General features: G+C 36.0%; 2 protein-coding genes across 2 annotated transcripts; one reads left to right on the top strand and one right to left on the bottom strand.

The window, feature by feature from the left end:
- Nucleotides 1-1,692: 1,692 nt before the first annotated feature.
- On the bottom strand, nucleotides 1,693-9,267 carry LOC104892736 (histidine--tRNA ligase, cytoplasmic). Its single transcript, XM_010678723.3, has 7 exons — nucleotides 7,826-9,267; nucleotides 6,464-6,643; nucleotides 5,273-5,530; nucleotides 4,933-5,067; nucleotides 4,184-4,465; nucleotides 3,725-3,865; nucleotides 1,693-2,286 (listed from the first exon to the last, which is right to left on the bottom strand). The coding sequence occupies exons 1-7, from the start codon at nucleotides 9,149-9,151 to the stop codon at nucleotides 1,993-1,995; spliced, it is 2,616 nt and encodes an 871-aa protein (XP_010677025.2). The 5' UTR covers nucleotides 9,152-9,267; the 3' UTR covers nucleotides 1,693-1,992.
- A 10,346-nt stretch (nucleotides 9,268-19,613) lies between these two features.
- LOC125492390 (uncharacterized) lies at nucleotides 19,614-21,270 on the top strand. Its single transcript, XM_057392163.1, has 5 exons — nucleotides 19,614-19,691; nucleotides 19,808-19,862; nucleotides 19,950-20,132; nucleotides 20,217-20,608; nucleotides 20,698-21,270. Exons 1-5 carry the CDS (start codon nucleotides 19,614-19,616, stop codon nucleotides 21,268-21,270), a joined length of 1,281 nt encoding a protein of 426 aa, XP_057248146.1.
- Nucleotides 21,271-22,012: the final 742 nt, after the last annotated feature.

The following is a 22,012-nucleotide window of genomic DNA, read 5'->3' on the forward strand; positions in this document are numbered from 1 at the left end:
AATCTTTTCCAACCTTCCAGAGGCCAAGACCTTCATGAATCCCATCGATCACCATGAAACAGATGAAGGGCAAGATTTTAGATATTTATTCATAGGAAATACCTCATTTATTCATATGAGCAACCTCACTTAATCATACGAGTAACCCCAATTGCTCACAAAAGTAACTTCATTTCCTCATACGAGTAACCTCATTAGTTCACAAAAGTAACTTCATTTTTTCATACGAGTAACCTCATTAGTTCACAATATTAACTTCATTTGATCGTACGATGATCCTATTTGATCGAGTAACCCCAATTCTTCTCAAAAGTAACCCATTTTTTTCATATGACTAACCTCATACGTTCATAAAAGTAAATTGATTAGTATTCTCTTCTGTAATAAAAGTAACCACGTTTATTTATAAGAGTAATACCCTTTTATTGCTAATAGTAACCATATATTCATACAAGTAACTCTATTTGTTCATAACAGTATTTCCATTTGTTCACAAGAGTTTATGCACAAGTGTCAACTTCAAAAAGTCATATCTCATAGCACAATTAGTATTTTGGGAAGCTTCTAGTCGGAGATGAAAATTTGGCTCGATAGCTTTTCAACGCTTGGTCAAAAGCTCGATTCCGATGAGAAACGAGTGAGATATGACCATTTGAAAATGAGCTGACAAACTGACAAGGTGTCGCGCGCGCGGCCATACCTATAATTTCGTGTGTGGCCGGTTGTATGCAAGACGCACTGAACTTCTTAAAATCGCCCAATTCCCATTAGACATTTCCAACTTTACCTTTTCCTTTTTTTCCTTTTCTTTTCTAGAACCACCACAACCACCATCTCCTGCCACCACCACCACCTTGATTGCCACCACCTGCATCCCCACAGCTACCTCCTCCACCACCCGGATTGCCACCACCTACATCCCCACAACCACCTCCTCCACCACCCACCATCATCCCCCCATGATCAGCCCCTACCCTCCATCCATCACTACAGCAGCCCCCCACCCCCTACAAGCCCCACGAGCAGCACCCCACCCTTGCAACCTCCACAAACAACACCCCACCCTCCCTCCACCCCCACAAGTGACATCCCTGCCCTCTATTGTAATTTCACGGGTTTCATATTCTTCTCTCAACACTCAACACGCCATTGTTTAATTCTCAACAAATGCCTTCATATACACCCACATCCTCACAACAGAGCACCATGAACAACAACGTGAGTTATAAGTTATAACCTTCAAAGTATTCAAAAATGGCAAAACCCGAGACGTTCCTTTTTTTTATAATTGGGCTATGGGAAGGAACCCGAGGTGGGTGGTGGAGGACGTGGCTGTTGGCGGTGGGAGGTAGAGGTGACGAGTGGTGGCGGGTGGTGCAAGAGTGGTGGAAAAAAGATTAAAAAAAATCTATAAAAAGTGGACCAGGCAATTTTAAGAAATTTTGGAGCGACGTTTAACAATCTCAAAAAATGAGCCCTCTAGAAGTAAACCCTTAGAAAGACATACGATAAAGGATAGTAATGCATTTATATGCATCATCAGTAGCACATCACAAAAAATTCAATGCAGATAATGATGCACTCTCATGGCAAAGAGGTTAGAAACATTCATCCAGGTTCCCCTGCTCCTCCCATGTCCCAAAAATGGAACCACCTGTTCTTGCTAATCTAGTCTGGCTAATGCAAGAAATCTGAGTAAAGCACACTTACAAATCATATATTCTTTGCAGCTCAAATACATAGTCAAAATAACCAGCCTGTTCAAAATTAAAGGGAGAGACTGGAGATCACTTTTACAATGAACATGCTATCCAAAAAAGAATTGAAGTGTCAGGTGATATCAGTTATAATCCAAGTTAATCTATGACGTATAGAAGATTAATATTCCCAACATGCTGTGTCAGAAAAAAAAAAAAAGGTTGAACTAAATCTCTACAGAGATAGGCGGAATACAGGCAAAAAAACTCAGTTTTTGCTGTTTCAGGACGAGGTTCATAATCGTTTGAGAAGCTCCTCGACCATTTGACCTCTGGGGAATGATTCCTCTGTCTTGGCCTTTACATCCCTCACTTTCACAATCCCTGCATCAAGTTCTTGCTTACCAACCATGACAGCAAACGGGATCCCAGATGATTCTGCACGCTCAAAGATCTTAAAAACCTTTTTGACCATTATGTATTCTGCTTTTATCTTCGCATCCCACAGTTCATTAACCAATTCGGCAGTCAAACTCAAGTCATCTCCCATAACACCCACCAAAACCTGGGTCTCATTAGCTCGTATTACCTGGCATTTGCATTTAATCAGGATGCATCAATAGTAAGTATACTGTTGGAATACTTTATCATCTATCTATATTGAAGGTTAATTTCACACCAGCACAATTAACTATATAGACAAAGCAACCAGATGTCCAGAAAAGAAAGAATTATATTCAAGTACCCCTTCTCTCCACCTCTCGTCTCTATCTGAGGAAGGCTCCCCTAGCAAATCAGAAGGGTGTGAAGGTTCTTTCTAAATAATTCACAAGCTAACAATATGAGATTATGAATACATGATTGACTGTGCACTCATGCAGTACACAAGGCTGTCGGATATTTTGTTTTTCTTGTGAGGGGGAGGGGTCAATTATCGTATACTTCCTCTGTTTCAGATTAGTTGAACCATATTCCTTTTCCGGAAATATCTTAACAATTGCACCAGTTCTCTTTTGGGTAGGTTTATTGAGTCATAAAGACCATATTACCCTCCTAATTTTAGTACCTGATGTGCCTTACCTTGCGCTCCCCTTTGTACTTCCTCTCTCTCTTCAACCTCACCTTTCCCCTCTTCCATGACTGACACCACCACATATTATAACCACCCCCCCCCCCTCCCCACATCACCCTAACAGCACCGCACACTACCACTCGCCCCCTTTTCCTTTTCCCTCTTTCTCCCCCTCAACTTTCCTACACCATCTTCTTTAACGAACTACCACCGTCAGTACTATACTAAATTAATCCATACTGCTGACACCATATTCAGATCAAAACATCGCATTGCCTTCTCCTCACCATTCACTAGCTTCTGCGGTGAAATTTGACTATGGAGTTTTTATGGTCGAATTCAACCATCTAAAGCCCTAATTCATGTTTAAAATGAGAAGGTTGATAGTTCTCAGAGCTGATGAGTGTTGTGGGGGGATCGTGTGACTGATGGTGCCGCACTGCCGCTACCTCTACCTTCGTCTTTGTTTTGTATCAGATAGCCGGCTTGGTTGTGGTGGTGTTAGAGTTCTTTGGTGGTTGATGGTTTGAATTTACAACATTATCAATGGTTGAGTGGAGGGACAATGGTGATCGGTGGATGGCGAGACGTTGGTTAAAATTGAAATGTGGCTGTTGTGGGATGTTGTGGCTGCAAAGTTTTGATGTTGGGTGGCTTCTGATGAGGGTGGCGGGACAAGCCAAACAATGGTCACTGTATGATGCAGTGTGTGGTCAGGGTTAATAGAGGGTGGGTGGTGGGGGTTCCTTGATGGAAGGAAAGGAGGGTAGAATTGTCTTTTTAACATCCTCTTTCTTCTTTCTTAATGTCGTGCCATTTAGAAAGAGCAAAGACGCAAGCAGATATATCAGTCACCATAGAAATTATGAACCTATATTTAAACCTTCAGTTTATGAATACCACAAAGACAAATATACAACACGGCATCTTTAAATAAAATTTCTTTAACCATCACCTGATTTTGATCTTTCTGATTTTGCTCCATTATTGCAAATACACGTTCTATTCCCAAACTGGCACCAACAGCAGGAACCTGCTTAGAACCAAACATCCCTATGAGATTGTCATAGCGTCCACCAGCAGCGATTGATCCAACCTGGCAATGAATATGTGTGAGTCTGATCCTAAATCGGGCATGTAGAATATCTCCCGAAATAAAAAATAAACCTTCATAGCATAAATTTAGTTATGAGATTAAACATCTTGGTGGGCTACGGATACGAAGGCTATGAAGTAATGTACAGGAAGTTACTGCAGAACTTTGCAAGAAAAGGAGAACGCGCAGTATGATAAAGCACAGCGAAAGAAAAGCAGCGTTAGTAGTCACCATTATGAATTTCAAGCAAAGACCAAATGCCCCAAATGTCCTAGTAAAAAAAAAAATAAGGGTTCAAAAAATCAAGGGAAATTTTACCTGTGTGGTTCCTTTAAAGACAACTTCGAATATCACCCCAGTATAGTAATCAAGACCTCTGGCAAGACTTAAATCAAAAACTATTTTATCTACACATTTCGCTTTCTGCAAAGCTTTAAATAAAATCTCCAATTCATCCAGTGCAAGGGCTGATCCTTCATGTTTCAGAAACTCACTGCCTTCCTGTTTAAGCTTCAATAATAGCTCCAAAGGAGATCCCCTTTCCTTCACAAAATTACCAATCCTATCAGCTGTCTCTGCAGCTAAACCCTTTTCCTCCACCTACATAAGTTAAGACAGATTATATCATCAATCAAAATATATCTTCTCAAGGCAAAGGTTCAGCCAAGTATCAACTGGATAAGTCATACTTCTTCCGTTTCATAATACTCACTACACTTTCCATTGTGGGAAGTTTCACATTACTTACTACACTTCCTTTTTGGGCAATAAACTCTCTCTATCTCTCTCCTCTCACATGAGTCCCTTTTCTTTCTACTCTCTACCTCTCTCTTCTCCAAAAATTGCCTAGGAGTCCGTAAATTGAGAAGTGTAGCAAGTAATATGAAACGGAGGAAGTATATAACAACATTCTCTTTTATTAGCACAATGACAATGACTACCACGGACCATTCATAATCTTGGGAAGTGCAGTACAGATTTAACAACTATAAATTACAGTCCTCACAAGAAAGGAGGACGGCGATATATTGGGAAGAAAAAATAATTTATCAGTACTCAATTCTCACCATTTCCCTTTTAACTTGCTCAAATGATTGCTTGTCCAGCTTGTCAATACTGGAACATATTGTTCTAAACTTCTCTGAAGAGACTCCACATATATCTAACATACCATCCAGCAATTTGCGATGATTCAACTTTACCTACACATGTATTCAGGATGGGACACAATTAATAATCAAAATTTTGTATAACCAGTATTTCACGACATGCGCCTAAAGTTTTTAACACCACATAACTTGAGAAAAATACATGAACAAGTACATTAAAAATAGCTCGGCCAAAATTCAAATACATAAATGGCTTGAACATGAGAGTAACACATGATAAGGACTCAAAAATACGTACCTCATATTCTCCAATATTCAATTCATCAAGCAGCTCGGTTAAAATTTTAACCACCTCAAAATCAGGCCCCATCTTCTCAAACTGGCCAGCAATGTCAAAATCACATTGATAAAATTCACGATATCTTCCCTTTGATGGGTTGTCCCTTCGGTAGACTTTAGCAATTTGGTACCTTTTGAATGATGTAAGACTATTCATTGCCACATACCGAGCAAATGGAACGGTCAAGTCATACCGCAGAGAGCATAGCTCTCCTCCCTGCAGCAAAATTGGCACAACAATACGTCAATAACAATCAATTCGAAAAAAAGAAAAGAAAAAAGGGCTCACTAGATAACAGAAGTTATTTGCAAGAAAAGACAAAAAGAATATTATATCTGCAAAGTCTCATCACCCAAAGTTGCTCGGGATTTTCTGTTATATAATCATAGTTGATAATAAGATCACTCTTGCAATTGCTATTACAAACCTGTATGAGGTGAACATCTGAAATGTTCAATGTTAACCTCATACGGCTTCAGTCTATAGCTGCTTCATAGGCTAGAACAAGTATAAGAAAAAGAAAAAAGTGTGTATTTCTTTTAAAACGGTGAGTATCAGAAAACCAGATAAATGTTATAAAACTTAGGTTAACTAACTTGTCGCAGCCATTAATATAACCGAAAAAGAGTTAAAGGCGAGGCTTGAACATAGTGCTTGCCAGAACACACTTATCAGAAATTTTCCTGAACTTCTGGTTTACATTATAACTTTTCGGCATTTGGGGAATATAGATACATGAAAGAATGAAGGTGGTGGTTATGCAACAAATGAAGACATAATCATCATGCTTCACGTCAAAGCTCAAGTCAATAACAGGGAGCAAGAACGATATATTATATCACAAACCATAGGACAATATTTCTTATACCAAGTATGGGCCTGGGTTGATTGAAAAAACACAATCTGATATAGAAAGGCAAGTTTCACATCAACATGAGGTTTAAGTCCCACATTTAACTGAAGCATCTCGACCAGAACAGGTTGGGAAGTTATGTTTATCATTAGGTAATAAGTACGTTAAACTACTCCAGAAAAGAGATTTGATAATTGAGAACTGAATGGCTATCAAAAGAAGGCAACTGCTTATCTTTCCAGCCAATAAAAACAATCCCAAGATAGAGGAGCGGGAGAAAAAAAAAGGTGCAATACCTGATCAGCCAAATCATAGATCAACTTTGAATCCTCTCCATATTTCCCCGTCAGTGTCTCTCTTAATTCAAAAACAGGTGTATCAAGTGCCATTGCACCATGCCTCTTGAAAACTTCTGTTATTATTGAAAAAGTTTTTTCCCTCACTGCCATCTGTTCTTTAGCAAAATCGCGCGTACCCTGGTATAGAGGGAAGAGTCAGAAACAACTATAATATTCAAGGGCTTCAAATACTGACCACAATAAATAGGTAGCCAAGAAACAAGTTAAATAAAGGGGAGTGATACAAGAAAATTTTTTTAAAAAAATCTGGAACAGATCAGGAATAAACATATGCAAATATGAAATTCAGCAGGTGGTTTTCTATGGAGTATAACAATCAAGTCAGATTCAGACCACAAACAAATTACAGGGTCCATGCAGAATAAAATGCTAAAAGTGCAATAGGAATCTACTTCACAAGAACAAATACCCTACATTAGTCAAACTTGGGTGCTTGTGTCCGACACAGCCACACGGGTATGTGTGCAAGTGCTATACTTGACAGGTTTATGTAAACTTTCAATGATGTTGGCCCAAAATGAAGTATCGAAGTATCTATATTCTATACCCATGCTGGAGCGAAGACGACCCAATACAGGTGCTTGATGTCAAATGAAGAGTTTAAGTAACATAGCATATGTCACCAACCAAGGACTAAGCAAAAGACTCCTCTTGTACCTTTTTATGACAAACAGAAAATACTTCAGCTGAAGTCCATATTTAAAACCAACACGGAAATCGTTTATATCAGCCCTTTAAAGTATCAAAAAGGAGATTAATTCAGGAACTAAGCTCCAGAAATTAATCCACTCAGTTGCCAATTGTTTCTGAGGACAGTGCCCATGTCTTATTCAGACTTTGAATGAGCCTAATTCTCTGAAAGATGTGTCGTATCCATAATCCACAGAAGTCAAACAATGAAAGGTTCCTTAGCTTTACATAAAGATATGATCACTCAGTTAGCACTTACGGGGGGAAGGGAGGAGAGGGGTGAAAAGAGTGTGCTTCTATTTTTCTTCCATATCTTTCTAAATTGTGAAGGGATGTGACTCATAAAGATATGTTCAGTAATTGTCTTAATGCTGCTCACTAGTCGCATAGTTCAATTAATCACAACTTTGGATAGCATCAGAATACTACTTATTAATGCACACAAGTGCAAAGATGAAGGACTTTTTCTTGAAAAATTGGGCAGCTTTATCTATTTTTTACGCACTGAAACCAAAAACAATAATTCCAAGAAAATAAGATATAACAAGTAAAGGTCATAAGAAGTCTTATCAGAAACAGACAAAGCTATGAGACTGGTAAAACAATCACCTTTGGGAGCTTGGGGAGTCTTCTGCTTTCATTGCTTTCGACAATTTCTTTTATCTTCTCTAAGAAATCGCCAAAGGCAGGAACCTTGGGATCCAAAATTGAGAAAACGTGGTCAGCCAATTTCTGCAAAGAATTAATTTCATCAGCTTTAATAAGAGAAAGAACGGCCATCGTTCCCTTCCCTAAAACCTTTTTCTTCTTCTCACTCTTCTTATCTGATTTTACATTCCCCTCATTAGCAGCAACAGCCGGATTCTTTTCAAACAATTCACTTCCTTCCAGCGAAAGAATGGCAGTTATCATCTCCCAAGTAACACCGGTCTTTACCAAACCAAACAATTCATTAACGTTGTGCACAAACTGAACATAATTCTTCTCAAAAGCTGCTTCTGAGGCATGCTTAAAAGCATCTTGTAGAGCTTGTTGAGTAGAACATTTCTCATCAATGAGAAGTTTCAAACTTGACTGTAATCCATCACTACCAACTGAATTAACATTCAAATCTACCCGAATCAAACTACTTTCTCCCAAATTCCAAAGTGCGGCTGCCAAAGACGCCAAAGACGGATACCATGCCTTCCCTGATCCACCTATACCACACTTCGTTGCTGAATTCAGCTCGACCCTAGCTCTCGAATGCACCACCCTCATTGCTTCCCTAAAACTCCCATATGTTTCCGGAATACTCGAAACAGCATCAACCTCAACCTTACCAGTTAATTTGGACCCATTAAGCAAAACCTTAAGATCACTGGCAACACCAGCTTCATCCTTCAAACACTTCCCATCCCCTGAATCAACCAAATTAAAAGCCGACACCTTCGCCTTTGATGCCTCACACGACAAAGCCGCCACAGTCTCGGCAACAGGGGATAGACTGGCAGCTCCATGGTCTAACAAAGCACAAATACTATCCAATGCAGATACAGATAAAAAAGCATCTAATGTACATTTTTCCTCTTCAGTAACATCAATTGGATCAAAACTACAATTATTCGTATCAGTTTCTAAATCCGAATTCAGAGTTTGGCAAATAAAATTAGGGATGTCAGCACGAATTTTGGAGCTAGAGAGCAAGAGTTTAGACAATAGAAGAGTGGAAGAAGCTCTGAATTCTTCTAGGGTTAGAAATTGGGGAAATGAGATTTGATACTTGATTGTTGTCGGACATGGATTCTTGTTCGATGAAGATGATAATTTCTCAAGAATAGAAGAATCTATACGTACCTGAGCGAGCTTGTTGGCCACAAAGAAAATAGAGGCAGAGGAGAGAGACGAACCTTTTCCTCCGACTGTAATGGCCGCCATTTGAGATTTCTCAGCCATTGATGGAGTTTCAAGGAGGACAGATAGTGGGGGTTTTAGCCTTTTAGGGTTCTTTGGCCGAGTAATTTAGTAGCGTCACTACGAGGCTACGACTTACTGTTAGTCGTTACTAACAGTGTAGCTGTGTAGGGGCCTAATGTGTGAGGTGCACAATGAAATGTGCTATCACAATATAAAATAGAAAATATACAAATACGAAAACGAACAATTTATTGGTGAAGTGGAATATTACGAAATTCACTTACGAAAACGAACATTTTATGGTTGAAATGGAATATTACAAAAATTCATTTACGAAAAAAAACATTTTGATTGTTGAAGTGGAATATTACCAGAAACCAAATACGAAAATGAACATTTTATTATTGAAGTGGAATATTACTAGAATTCAATTACTTAAATAGAACATATGCTTATCAAATATAGAACATATTTTCAGGAAACATAGAACATTTTTTTGGGTGGAAAATAAGTTTTAAAAGAATATTTTTTATGATAGAACATTTGCTTATCGAAATAAAACAGATTTAAGAAATATATAGAACATAATTTTCTGATGAAAAATATGCTTAAAAAGAACATTTGTTGAAATAGAACATTTGCTTATTGAAAATAGAGCGATTTTTACGGAAAATAGAACATATTTTTTGCTGAAAATATGCTTAAAATGAACATTTGTTGAAATATAAAATTTACTCATCGAAAATGGAACAAATTTACTAAGGTGCATGATGTGCATTGTGCTCCTGGGAGCACAATAGAATTTTTAGTAGGGGCTGGGGGTTATTTTTTACGCTCTAGTTATCAATTGGTAGATGGTGGACTTGTGTCTACCATTAGGATAACATAGGGCAAAATGCAGCCCAAAAAACATAAAACGCATGCAACTAATATATATCAACTGTTCTTCAATGAACATGTGAAATTAATGTACATCAACTGTTCTCCAATGAACATCGATCACGTTGATTCTCCTTTGTTGGTCTTTTATCTTTATGTTCCTTAGTTTGTTTATTGCAGATATTTCTTGGTTGATTGTGTTTTTCTTGTCTATTCATTAGGTTGAGTGGTTGTTCATCGGTCATTTCCTCTCATGTTCATCTTTTTTCTTGTTGTTCATTGCTGATTCAGATGTTCATTGAGTCTCGTGTGTTGTTCTTTTGTTCTACTTTCATCTTCATGTTGCTTAGTTTGTTTATTGAGGATGTTGTTTTGTTCATTGTACTATAATGCGAAACGGCGTCGTATGGAATGGTGCGCACCATTTAGATTGTAGACTCATGTCTACCATATAATTTGCATCTAGTTATAGAGTTGGCAAAAGTTGACTCGATAAGATAGTAAGATACAAATGAACATGAAATTCGCAGGTTAGTGTTGATCATTTTCTACTCATTTATTTAAGTCGGTAACACGAGTTTTAATGTTTATATGAGTGGGTTTACTGTTGAGTTCGTTAACATAAACATGACAGGACTTTTGTTTAGTTCAAATTTATCAAAAATATTAAGCTCATATCGCAATTTAATGGTATAAGTTAACAATATAGCAATCCTCTTAAAATTTTCAATATATCTATTCGGTTAAGGATTAGCCGTTCCTAAATTGACTGAACCCAACATCATGGCCACAACTAGGCATAGCCTGGCTCTCCAGTCAAGTTCCTCCCTTCTCGTGGAAACATGGGTCTACTGCTACGTACTCAAATGGGCAACACGAGCAAGGTACGTGCATATCTCTATTTTTACGGACTCGGAGCAACTGGTTATGTATCTCTCCACTGACTCTCCTCTGAACATCGGTATGCAATGGATCAATCATGATTTGAAGACCTTGGCCAGCCAAACTGATTCATGTAGGGTTGATAAGTCATTTATATATATAGTTTTTAGGTGCATTTAGGTTGCATTTTAGAGCATTTAGTTTCATATTTAGGTTCATTATTGCATTATATTCTTAAGTTATGATTTTCTACTCCTATTCAGTATGTTTTCTTGTTTTTGATGAATTTCAGGCATTGATAACGTATTTGGAGTATGATTAGCTAAGCTTGAGGATTAGGAGCACTTGGAGGGAAGCTACAATGCATAAGGATCGTCATAGATATTTTATAGTACGAATTCGAGCGAAAACAAAGCGGAAAATCATTAGAAGAAATGTGAAAAAAGAGTCATGTCTACTCTTCTGATCATAACTTCTTATGTGCTCCTTAAAATCGAGTAATTCCAGCAGATTTAGAAACTAGATAGACTTGAAGAGCTTTCCAACGATAGGTGGCACGCCCCGAGGAGACTTTTAGTCAAGGAGTTATGCCTTTCGGAAGATTGCACTGTTTCTGCTGGAATCTGCCACGCGTACGCGCGGATCACTAATCCGCCTATTAATGATTTATTTAAGATTTTCCTTATCTTGTAAATTACTTTCCTAGTCATATTAGGTTAAAGAATATTATTTAGATTAGTTTTCATTCTTTTTTCTCTTTCCTCTCCCCTTCACGTTATTTTATTATTCTTTAGGTTTTTAGTTTTAGTCTCTTTCTCCTCTTTTTCTCGCTAGTTTTTGGTTGTAAACCCTGGTTTTTATTCTTCTTCATTAATTCATGATTTCTTTTAGTTTCTTTCATTGATTTCTTTGATTATGTTTTCATTTATAGTTTTAGATTTCATCTTTTATTTCATGATAGAGTAGTTTTTATTTCTAGTGTTTGGGAATCCATGTTTATATGCTATGATTTGATTGATATTTATTCATGGTTTGATTAATTATTGATTTCTCTAATTGATTAGTGTTTTTATTGTTAATCTTGCAATCTGATCAATTGTCTGATTAAATTTTGCTAATATAGAGTCATAGATCGAGAGATAGTACTCTTTAGAGGCTTACCTACAATTAGCAAATCTGATTATGTTGAGCGACCATACTAGCATATGTTGATTTGAGAGCGTTAATGCCTGACCAAGGATTAATCTGTGCTCTAGATATCTGATTAGTTGAACTGTGATAATATTTTGATAGTTCATAAGTATAAACATGGTGAACCATTACCCTAGATCTTTTTAGTTTGATTTTCGTAGTTTAATTAGTTTAGAACTTTAGTATTCATATTCTTGATCTTGTTTAGTTTCCTATACCTTAGAACTAGATTAAAACGACCATCTCTCTGTGGATTCGACCCTACTTACCCTACTACATTGTTAGAAGGTTTTGCAGGAATTATTTTTGACGGGTGTACGACAACCTATCAAGGATTACCAAGGTTTCCAGAACTACGGTCCAAGAAGCTCACAACCTGGCTAAACACCGTCGTCTAAACAAGATCCCTTATTCTGATAATTAATTTCAGCATTATTTTTTGATGTAAAAAAAAAAGCCATACATAAATTAAGACAATGGTATTGCTAAAAAGTTCTTCCAATTTAATTTAAATTGGTTAAATGAGTCAATACATTTAACCGTTTATTAAATGGTACGGATTAGTGTAATTGATTTTGACACGTTTAATAATACATCGGAGTTTGTGTCAAGGGGTTTCGACACATTTTATATATTGACACGTAAACAAAATTTCCATGTAAAATAGTGATATTATGTCATCAATTTGCAAGGAATTCATAGAGAAATTGTTGCTTTTATTTTACAAGTTTCAAATATATTAGAGATGAATCTTGTTTTAAAGTACTTTTCAACTTGTTAATTAGTCTCTCTTCTTTGTCTTTTTTTTTGTTTTGTTTTGTTAAGTCTTCTACTATAAAACAAACTACTAATCAAGCGATGTATATCACTGATAAATTATAATTTATAGTTTTCTCGAAAAATAAGTTATTGTGTCTACAATAATTTTATTATCTCAATAAAAAAACAATCATAAATAATAACAATTATAAATTCTAACGAAAAATAATTCAACAAAGTACATATAAAGAGATTGACAACAGAATCTGCTTCGCTAACAAATAAATAAATAAATAAAAATTGCTTCGCTAACAAATAAATAAATAAAAATTTCTTCGTCCTAACATAATAATAGAAAATTTATTTTCTAGCTACTTCAAATCTTGTTTTCCTTTTTTCTTCCCATCTTATACTTTTTCTTGAAATTTGCCACTTTTTGCTGAAAATGAAAATTTTTTAAAAGAATTAAGGGTTAATTGGCTAAAACAACACAGCCTTTGACTCAAGTGCAAGGAACACCACAACCTTAAACGGATACAAAGCGTAGCATCAACTTAAACATGTTGTGCAGGAAATAACATAAATGGCACCGGAGCACGGAGATTCCACCAGAGTTAGGGAATCTCCATTATTTTAATATTTTCTTTTAATTCCCTCCTCTTTTTTTGTTACGGTCACGTGCCTGTCCCATTTCTTCTCTATCTCCTCTTTACTCTTCTTCATTGTTGTGCTACTTCCTTATTTTGCCATTTTCTTTCCTGTTCGACGCACCACACATCTTCGCATCATCAACAAATTACATCAGCGTCAATATCGAAATCAAGGAGCTGGATTTACTTCTATCATCATTAATAATTGACGTGTAAAAATTGTGGCAAATTTACTTAGCTTCCTCGGGGCGTGCCACCTATCTTTGCAAAGCTCTTCAAGTCTAGTTTCCAAATGTAACACCATGGATTTCCGTCCTAATTTTTTTCGCTTTAATCTTCCCTTAATCGATCTCTTTTCACTAAAAGTTAGTATTTTATTCAAAAAAAAAAATAATTATATCGTATAAGTTATAGTTTGTCAACCTGTTTTAAAAACAAAAATTATATTTATTTAGTATATGTTATTATTATATTTATTTGAATTATTATTTATTTTTTTATGGTAGTTAAATATTCGCATTGAGGTTACGCTTTATATTTTATCGACTTGTCGCGCGGTTGGACCGTTTAGGTAGCGAGAGAGGTCCGAACTATTACACAATTAATGCTAGTAGAATTTTATGAAGTAATATGAGGAATTTTTTCAGAATTCTAAAGGGTTTATAACCCCCTTGTAACCTCCCTCATAATCATTCTTAATACCTACATCAAATACCATCAATTATGCTTGGTTTCTTTCCCTTTTTAATTCTCATATTTGGGGACACTAAACTAACGTGAATAATACTCATCCTTGCAAACTTTTCGGCCTCCTTGAGTAAGAAAAATATTATTTATTTTACTTCATATTCTCCCACCATTGTTGCTCACCAAGAAGCACCATTTTATTCACCCTTTTGTCACATACAATACATAGTATATATTCACTCTTATATTGGGATTACTAAGCTCTTGTTGGGGTTGCTAGGAGGTCATCACTTGGAGGACGAACCGGCGCACGACGATGGGAACTAGACGACTTAGCTTCACTCCTCTAGTTGGCCCAAGTAACTAACAACGATCCTAGTACGATTAGATTCCGTTTAGGATTTATCTAGTTTTAATACGAAGTTGGGTTAGTGTTGATCTTAGGATTTGGGTGGGATGTTATATGTTGTCATGTTTTTTTATTTTTATGAATTATATTATTATGTGATTATTATTATTTTTGTAGTTTGATAAATACAATGATGTATGTATAACCATACGATTTTAAGTTATAGATTGTGTTCATGTAGAGTTCATGTTTCCTTTGCGTGTATGGTTTGTATGTTCAACTTTGTTATCCCTGTAATTTGAGAGTTTGTAGCAATTATTGGTATTACAAATATTGGCATGAAGTGTAACTCGTAAGGCAAAAATATGATCTTCGTGGCTAGTTTTGGTAGTGAGAATTATTATTTAAATGAGGTGTTGGTAGGAGAAACTAAAAGTCAAGGTGTAGGGAACTCAACTACTTCTGGACTGTCATTCTACTTCCTCTGGATCACTGGTTTTGAGATGATGTTGTATCCTTGCTCCTCTAACTAAGTGTGTATTACATGACAGTGTCGTAGAGTTGTTAGAAGCATGCTTTGTTTTTTTTCATTTTTTTTGTCTTCTAGTGTGTTACACTTAGTGATGAAGAGGAATGGATGTGAATCAAGTTCTGATATGTGTTCTACTTTATATATATATATTGAAACTAAAAACATAGTTCACGTTATGAATTTCTTTGTGGGTGTCTTGCTGCCACAATTACCTTTAAATTGTTAGTTCTAATTAAGATTCTGATTTTCTCATCGGGATTTTACATTATCATCTTTAGCTAAGATGTGGTTTAGTTTTATGTCATTGCATCTAGCAATTTTAATAAGTTAGTATTATGATCATGTTTTCAAGAGATGTCGTCTATAAGTATATAGCACAAGTGATTTCATTATTTTGTGGTTTGTTTGTATCAAGTTAGAAGTATAATAGTTTTGTAGTTTTTATAAATCGATATCTAAGTTATCGACGTTACAATACTCGAGGGAGAATAATACTGTCTTTAGTACTGTTTCGCCAAGAGTTATGTACCGGGAGTATTACAACTAACGTTGTAATTAACTTTGTACCCAAACTCAGACAACGAGAGTGTAGAAGTTGGAATATTTTTGGTTATATTGTGTTTTGGTGTATAAGTATGTTTTAATGAAGGACTATTATTATTATTTTTCTTTGTTGGGAGAAATGATTTATTAGTATAACTATTACTATTACTTTGGGAAAAATAAATATTGTTAAATTGAGACTCTTGGATTGCGATCCTAGTTTCTGCTGATTTTAGGTGTAAGGTCTGAAGGACACCTTATTATTTATATTTGATGAAGAAATTATAGTATTTATTTGTAGAAATACTTTACTGAGATTAAGATATCCGGTGGGATAGATGTAGTCCCCGGTGAAGAACATGTCAACTACCTATGTTGCAATTTAGGGGTATTACCTGGATTAATTGTTGTAGCCCAAGAGGTTGAGAAGTACTGAGCTGGGTAATATCCTGCATGAGGAGTTTGTCCGTTCTTAGATACAGACAGTTGGGAATGTAAGCCCATAGGCTGTCTGGAGATTTCGATCTGACAAACCTTAGAAAGTGGGTTGCAATCCGCTGGCGTTCTACTCTTTCTCAAAAGCTATTTATATTATTTTGTTCTATTATTTTTGGAGGCTTATGTTATTGATCTTGTATGCTTATATTAAGTTCACTAATGATGTTTTACTTGATTTAAGCATGTTAAACTGTCAGTTGTTATTTTGGTTTAGTTTGATGTTTTATGTTGATTCAGACTTATTTATTAATGCTTGGTAACTCCTACGTGGATCCTAATTGAGCTGGGAGAGTTGTTAGTTACTCCCACTAATTGTGGATGTTTGTTGATATATTTTGCAGGTTAATATGTTGCAGTATGGTTTCCTCCTTGTCATGGGTTTGAGAGATACCGGCGAGCTTAATTAGGAGGGTTACTTACTTCGTTTCTTTGCTTTATTTGTGGGATTTTGAGATTATCTCGTTATAGATACTTTTGGATTAATGTTCTTTGGGATTTATCTTGATGTTGTTTTAGATTTTATTTGAACTTTAGAGTGACACTGTCCGTCTTGACAATATCTCTGTTATTGTCTACTACTTAATAGATCTTTCTATTTTGTTTATTCATTGCTTGTGAATGGACAGATTGTTACACCAAATCTGCTGGAATTACTCGATTTCAATAAGCACATCAAAAGCTATGATTAGAAAAGTAGACGTGACTCTTTTTCCACAATCCTTCTAAGGATTTTCCGCTTTGTTCTAGCTCAAACTCGTATCTCTATTACATAAGAGAAGGGGGAGACCTATGGTGTCCTTTTTTGAACTGACTTATTTGCCCCCTTTCCCCTTTCCAATTAAATTACAAATCTCTATTACATCAAACAAAGCCACGGGTATTAGAGAGCAAATCAAACTTTACAAAAATTAAGCAAATCACTTAAATCACTCACAAATCACTTATATCAGGAAACAAATGAGAAAATCATGTTAGAAGAAATCACACAAATCACTGAACTTTACACAAAAACTAAAAATTAACATACAAACCACTGTTATAAAAAACTCACAAAATTAACTCACAAATCACTTATAGTACGGTCTCAATACATAAAAAACATTCACAATCAACACTTACAATTGTTCTCAAAAACTCTTCAATACCTATACACGATATACATAACAATCTGCAAAAAAACGATATACACAGGAATATCACACATTTGACCATCGACGATTTTCAATCTTCCAAAAAGGTACACAATTCTTTCAATCTTGCAATTTATTTCAAATTAGTTGAAAAAACAATAGCAATTGTTATGTAGTCGACTAACAGAAATAAGGGTGATAATAAAAATTTTCGCCAACGAATTTTTCAAAAATTTAATTTCGGATAAAAAGTTACATTAACATTGAAATTAAGCACCAAGGTAAAAGTAACGATTTTTGTTATTTAAAAAAAAAACATGTTAAATCACTGAAATTAACGATTTTTGTTATTAAAAAAAAACAACGATTTTGTTATTTCAAAAAAAAAACAACGATTTTTGTTATTTCATATTAATATAAAATTTTCATGATAAAAGTATAATTTTCATGATAAAAGTGTAATTTTTGAGTACATGATAAAAGTATAAAATTCTAGATTTTTGTTATTTCAAAAAAAAAACAAACAGTGAAATTAAGCACCATTTTCAGAAAAAAGGGCTTTTGTACAATTTAACTTTAATTCATTTTCATGTTAAATCAGAAAACAAGATAAAAGTAACGATTTTTTTTTTTTCAAAAAAAATCCAATTTCAAAATCTGACAGAAAATTTCAAATTTAAGTTTGTGAAATCATAATTTAGATGTTAGGCAAGGGAAAAAAATGAAAAAGATTTATACGTTTTGGATTAAATTTTGGAAACATTGATTTATAATTTTCGGATTAAAACAAAAATTACATTAATTTGCGAATTACCTTTCTTTGAGATAAAATCTACTGCTGCGCATGCTTAATACTTGAAATAGTTGATTTTGATGAACTGGGTAGTGAGTTCCTTCAAAAGTATAATCCGATCGTCTTCTGCATATAGGGTCGGATTCTTCAAAATAGTCAAAATAGTTGATTTTGCCAAAAAATTCTAATACATAGTTTGATGAACTGGGTAGTGGATTCCTTCAAAAATAGTGGAATTACACAGTGAGAGAAGAGAAAGAATGAACTGGGTAGGGGGGTTCCTTCAAAAAAGATGAAATCAGATGATTAGATCTTGATGAAGATGATAACAAAGAAAGGTTGATGATGATGATTAGATTTTTAGGGGATTAAAAACCAAGGTTGATGATGATGATAACGATGCTTGAAGATGGTGAGCAAGAACAACAGAAATAAGATGGAAGTGAGGGAGGAAGAGAGAGAAGGCCGCCTGAAGGGGGTGAAGGTTTAGAAACGTGGGGTTAGTGGGTTACAAAAGGATAGCAGAAGTCAGAAGACACTAGAATTTTATTTGTAGAAGTATAATAAATTGAAGAAGTAGTGCTTAAGTGATTTGCACATATATAGTACTTATATAACAATGATTTGCACATATATGTTAGGGGTCATATATATCATTGTTTTTTTTTTTATCTTATATAAGCAGAATACAAGCAATTAGCGTGCATTTGCCACATAAGAAGAATACAATTTTTTATCTTACATAAGCAGACAATGTTTTTTTTATCTTATATAACAGTGATTTGCACAATATGGCTAAAGATAGGGTAAGTGAGACATTTTAGCGTGCATTTGCCACATACTTCCTCCGTTTAGATTAATGCCAACAATAATTATTGGATTGCAACTGAAAGTAACATGCCGACTCGACACTTCTGTGTTGGTGAAAGTAGCACTTCCAATGTCAATAACACGCCAGGAGAGACAACTTCTGGAATAAGGATTTGGAAGGTCGGGCGACGTGGATATCACAATTGTGCAAGGGATTACCAAGAGAGTAATGGGGTTCCCATATTCAGTCTACCTCCAGTGACAACATGTCCACACTCTCAACCACGACTTATTAGTTGTGAATCATCAGAATTATGTTGCTTGAGCGGGAAGATCAGATTACCTGAATTCCCTTTGTCATCTGCTCTACTAGGCCTCTATTCTGATCAAGGAGAGGATGGGGAACATTTCAGACTGAACATTCGAAAGTATAATCATGTTTTCGCATTTACATCAATGGGAGTCGTTATAGATGATGAATTAGCCGACGCACGTCAAGGTGTGTACACATATCGTGCTCACGGTTCAATTTATCATCGTATTGGTGGATTATTACCTTTGAACTCAAATGATCGTCCTCGATTCCTTCAAATGTACATATATGATACCGAGCATGAAAATGAGCATCGAATGGCAGAAAATGCAACGTTAAGAGTGGATATCATTGATAGGATAAAAAATATTTTGAACGAGCACAATCCTTTTGTCAATACTCTCCGACATCTTGCTCAACGAGATGACATACAATAATGCAACTTTGTCATAAAAGAGCAACCTCCTAACCAACATAATTATTCAATGCCTTCAGCCTCTCAAGTTGCAGCAGTTGTTGTCGGAGGTGATGATATTGCCAACCTGAAAGAAAGGGATGTCATGGTAGAGTCCGTCAATGGACGACTCATGTATATCAAAGAGACTGCAACCTATTACGATCCACTACAATATCCTCTATTATTTCCTTACGGCTCTTACGGTTGGGATTTGAACACCAGATCTTTAACTGGCAAGAAGATAACATGCCGAGAATTTTATTCGTATATGTTTCAGGTACATACAATATCACAACCATTCTCCATCCTCAATGTTAATCATTATGATTATTCTAACTGCTCCACCAATTTATACTTGAAATAGATGAGAGAATGTATAATATCTATAGTCTTAAGAGCTGGCCGTTAACTCAACAATTTGCTGTGGACAACTGTGTAAAGATGCAAGCATCCAATTTGAGATGGGTTGCACTCAACCAAGACACAATTCGTGCAGATTTGTACAAGGGACTAGAGGATTCATACAATGTCGGAGAACACAATACAGGCATGATATCGGTAATTACCTACTTTAATATAGACACGTACATTATTTGAACCTTATTTTATGCACTTTCTTACCTACATGTAGAAAATGTTGGACGAAGAACTATACTTCCATCATCATTTGTTGGGAGTCCGCGAGATATGCATCAACGATACCAAGATGCAATGGCTTTGGTGCACAAATTTGGCAAGCCAGACATATTCCTTACTATGACGTGCAATCCGTCGTGGTCAGAAATAGTAGCAGAATTACTACCTGGCCAACAACCTCATGATCGTCCAGACTTGCTAACAAGGGTATTCCATGCCAGACTCGAGGAGTTAAAAAAGTGTGTGTTAGAAAGGAATGTTCTCGGGAAGGTAGTTGCTTGTGTATATGTGATTGAATTCCAAAAACGAGGGCTTCCACATGTTCATATGTTACTAATTCTTGACCAAAGTGACAAGCTTGCCACTCCTGATGATTATGATAAAATAGTGAGAGCAAAATTCCTGACCAACAACAAGAACCAGAGCTCCATAAAAGGATTCTTAAACACATGATTCACAACCCATGTGGTGTCCAGAATCCACGTTCACCATGCATGAAACAAGGGAGTTGTAAGAAGGGGTTTCCTAAGTCATTCTCTAATTGTACAAAGCAAGGAAATGACTCATATCCCATCTACCGTCGGCGTCAAGATGCTCCACCTATACCGTTACGTGAGAATTCACGAGTAACTGTAGATAATCGGTGGGTAGTTCCATATAACCCGTGGTTGTTGAATAAGTATGATTGTCACATTAATGTAGAGATATGCAGCAGCATTAAGTGTGTCAAATATTTATACAAATACATCCATAAGGGTTCTGATAGAGTTTCCATGGAAGTTCATAAAGGGGATGAGATTGCACAGTTCGTTGATGCAAGATGGATTTGTGCACCTGAAGCTATGTGGAAATTTTACAAATTTCCAATGACTCGGATGAACCCGTCAGTAGACCGTCTGCAAGTTCACTTGCCAAACATGCACCAAGTTAGATTCGAAGGAAACCAGCCTATCGAAAGCATTTTGGCTGACCCAAGGAACTCCAAAACAATGTTGACTGAGTTTTTCAAGATGAATTCAGTAGATCCTGAAGCCGAAATTACTATATAGAGAATTTCCAGAACAATATAGATGGATTAATTCCACGCGAGAGTGGCGCCGAAGGAAAACCATGCAGAAGTAATTGGTCGATTGTATGTAGCTTCGCCTCTGGATGTTGAAAGGTTTTACCTAAGAATGTTACTAAACCATGTCAAAGGGCCCCAACATATGATCATTTAAGGACTGTCAATGGGATACCCCACCCTACCTTTAGAGCTGCAGCTGAGTCCTTAGGTCTTATTGAGAATGATGAAAGCATACGTCAATGTCTTAGAGAAGCATGTCAGGTAAGAATGCGTCGGCACTGAGACGATTATTTGCAACTATCTTAATATATTGTCAACCATCTGGGTTACGTGCACTGTGGGATGAGTTCTTCCCACACTTGGTTGAGGATTATCCGTCTTCGACAACGACAAACAACAATGAAATTCTAACTTACAAGCTTCTTAAAGACTTGGATCGCTTATTACGACCGCTCAGGAAAACAATATCAGACTACAATGAATTGCCAAATTTACCAGAATCTGTTGAAAATATTGACGAGTTATCTGAAGTGATGGAGGAGTATTTCTCAGTGCCAGTTCCTACTGAGGATACCGAGTGCATAGGTAAGTTGAATGCTATCAACGACATGCATATGACACAGTGATGAATGCTATCACTTTAAAAATGGTGGTGCTTTCTTTGTTGATGGTCCCGGTGGTACTGGAAAAACATATCTGTATCGAGCTATATTAGCTACTATAAA

Source organism: Beta vulgaris, chromosome 1 (assembly GCF_026745355.1).
Source record: "Beta vulgaris subsp. vulgaris cultivar EL10 chromosome 1, EL10.2, whole genome shotgun sequence".
Lineage (NCBI taxonomy): Eukaryota > Viridiplantae > Streptophyta > Magnoliopsida > Caryophyllales > Amaranthaceae > Beta > Beta vulgaris.

Coding starts and splice junctions, on each gene's coding strand:
- LOC104892736 (XM_010678723.3), bottom strand. CDS start 9,151: ATGGCTGAGAAATCTCAAATGGCGGCCATTACAGTCGGAGGAAAAGGT. Junction 5,531..6,463: donor TCTATGATTTGGCTGATCAG/GTATTGCACCTT, acceptor ATTTTGCTGCAG/GGAGGAGAGCTATGCTCTCT. Junction 4,466..4,932: donor AGCAAGTTAAAAGGGAAATG/GTGAGAATTGAG, acceptor TAACTTATGTAG/GTGGAGGAAAAGGGTTTAGC.
- LOC125492390 (XM_057392163.1), top strand. CDS start 19,614: ATGCCTTCAGCCTCTCAAGTTGCAGCAGTTGTTGTCGGAGGTGATGAT. Junction 19,692..19,807: donor TGAAAGAAAGGGATGTCATG/GTAGAGTCCGTC, acceptor TTTGAACACCAG/ATCTTTAACTGGCAAGAAGA. Junction 20,609..20,697: donor CTGATGATTATGATAAAATA/GTGAGAGCAAAA, acceptor TGTGGTGTCCAG/AATCCACGTTCACCATGCAT.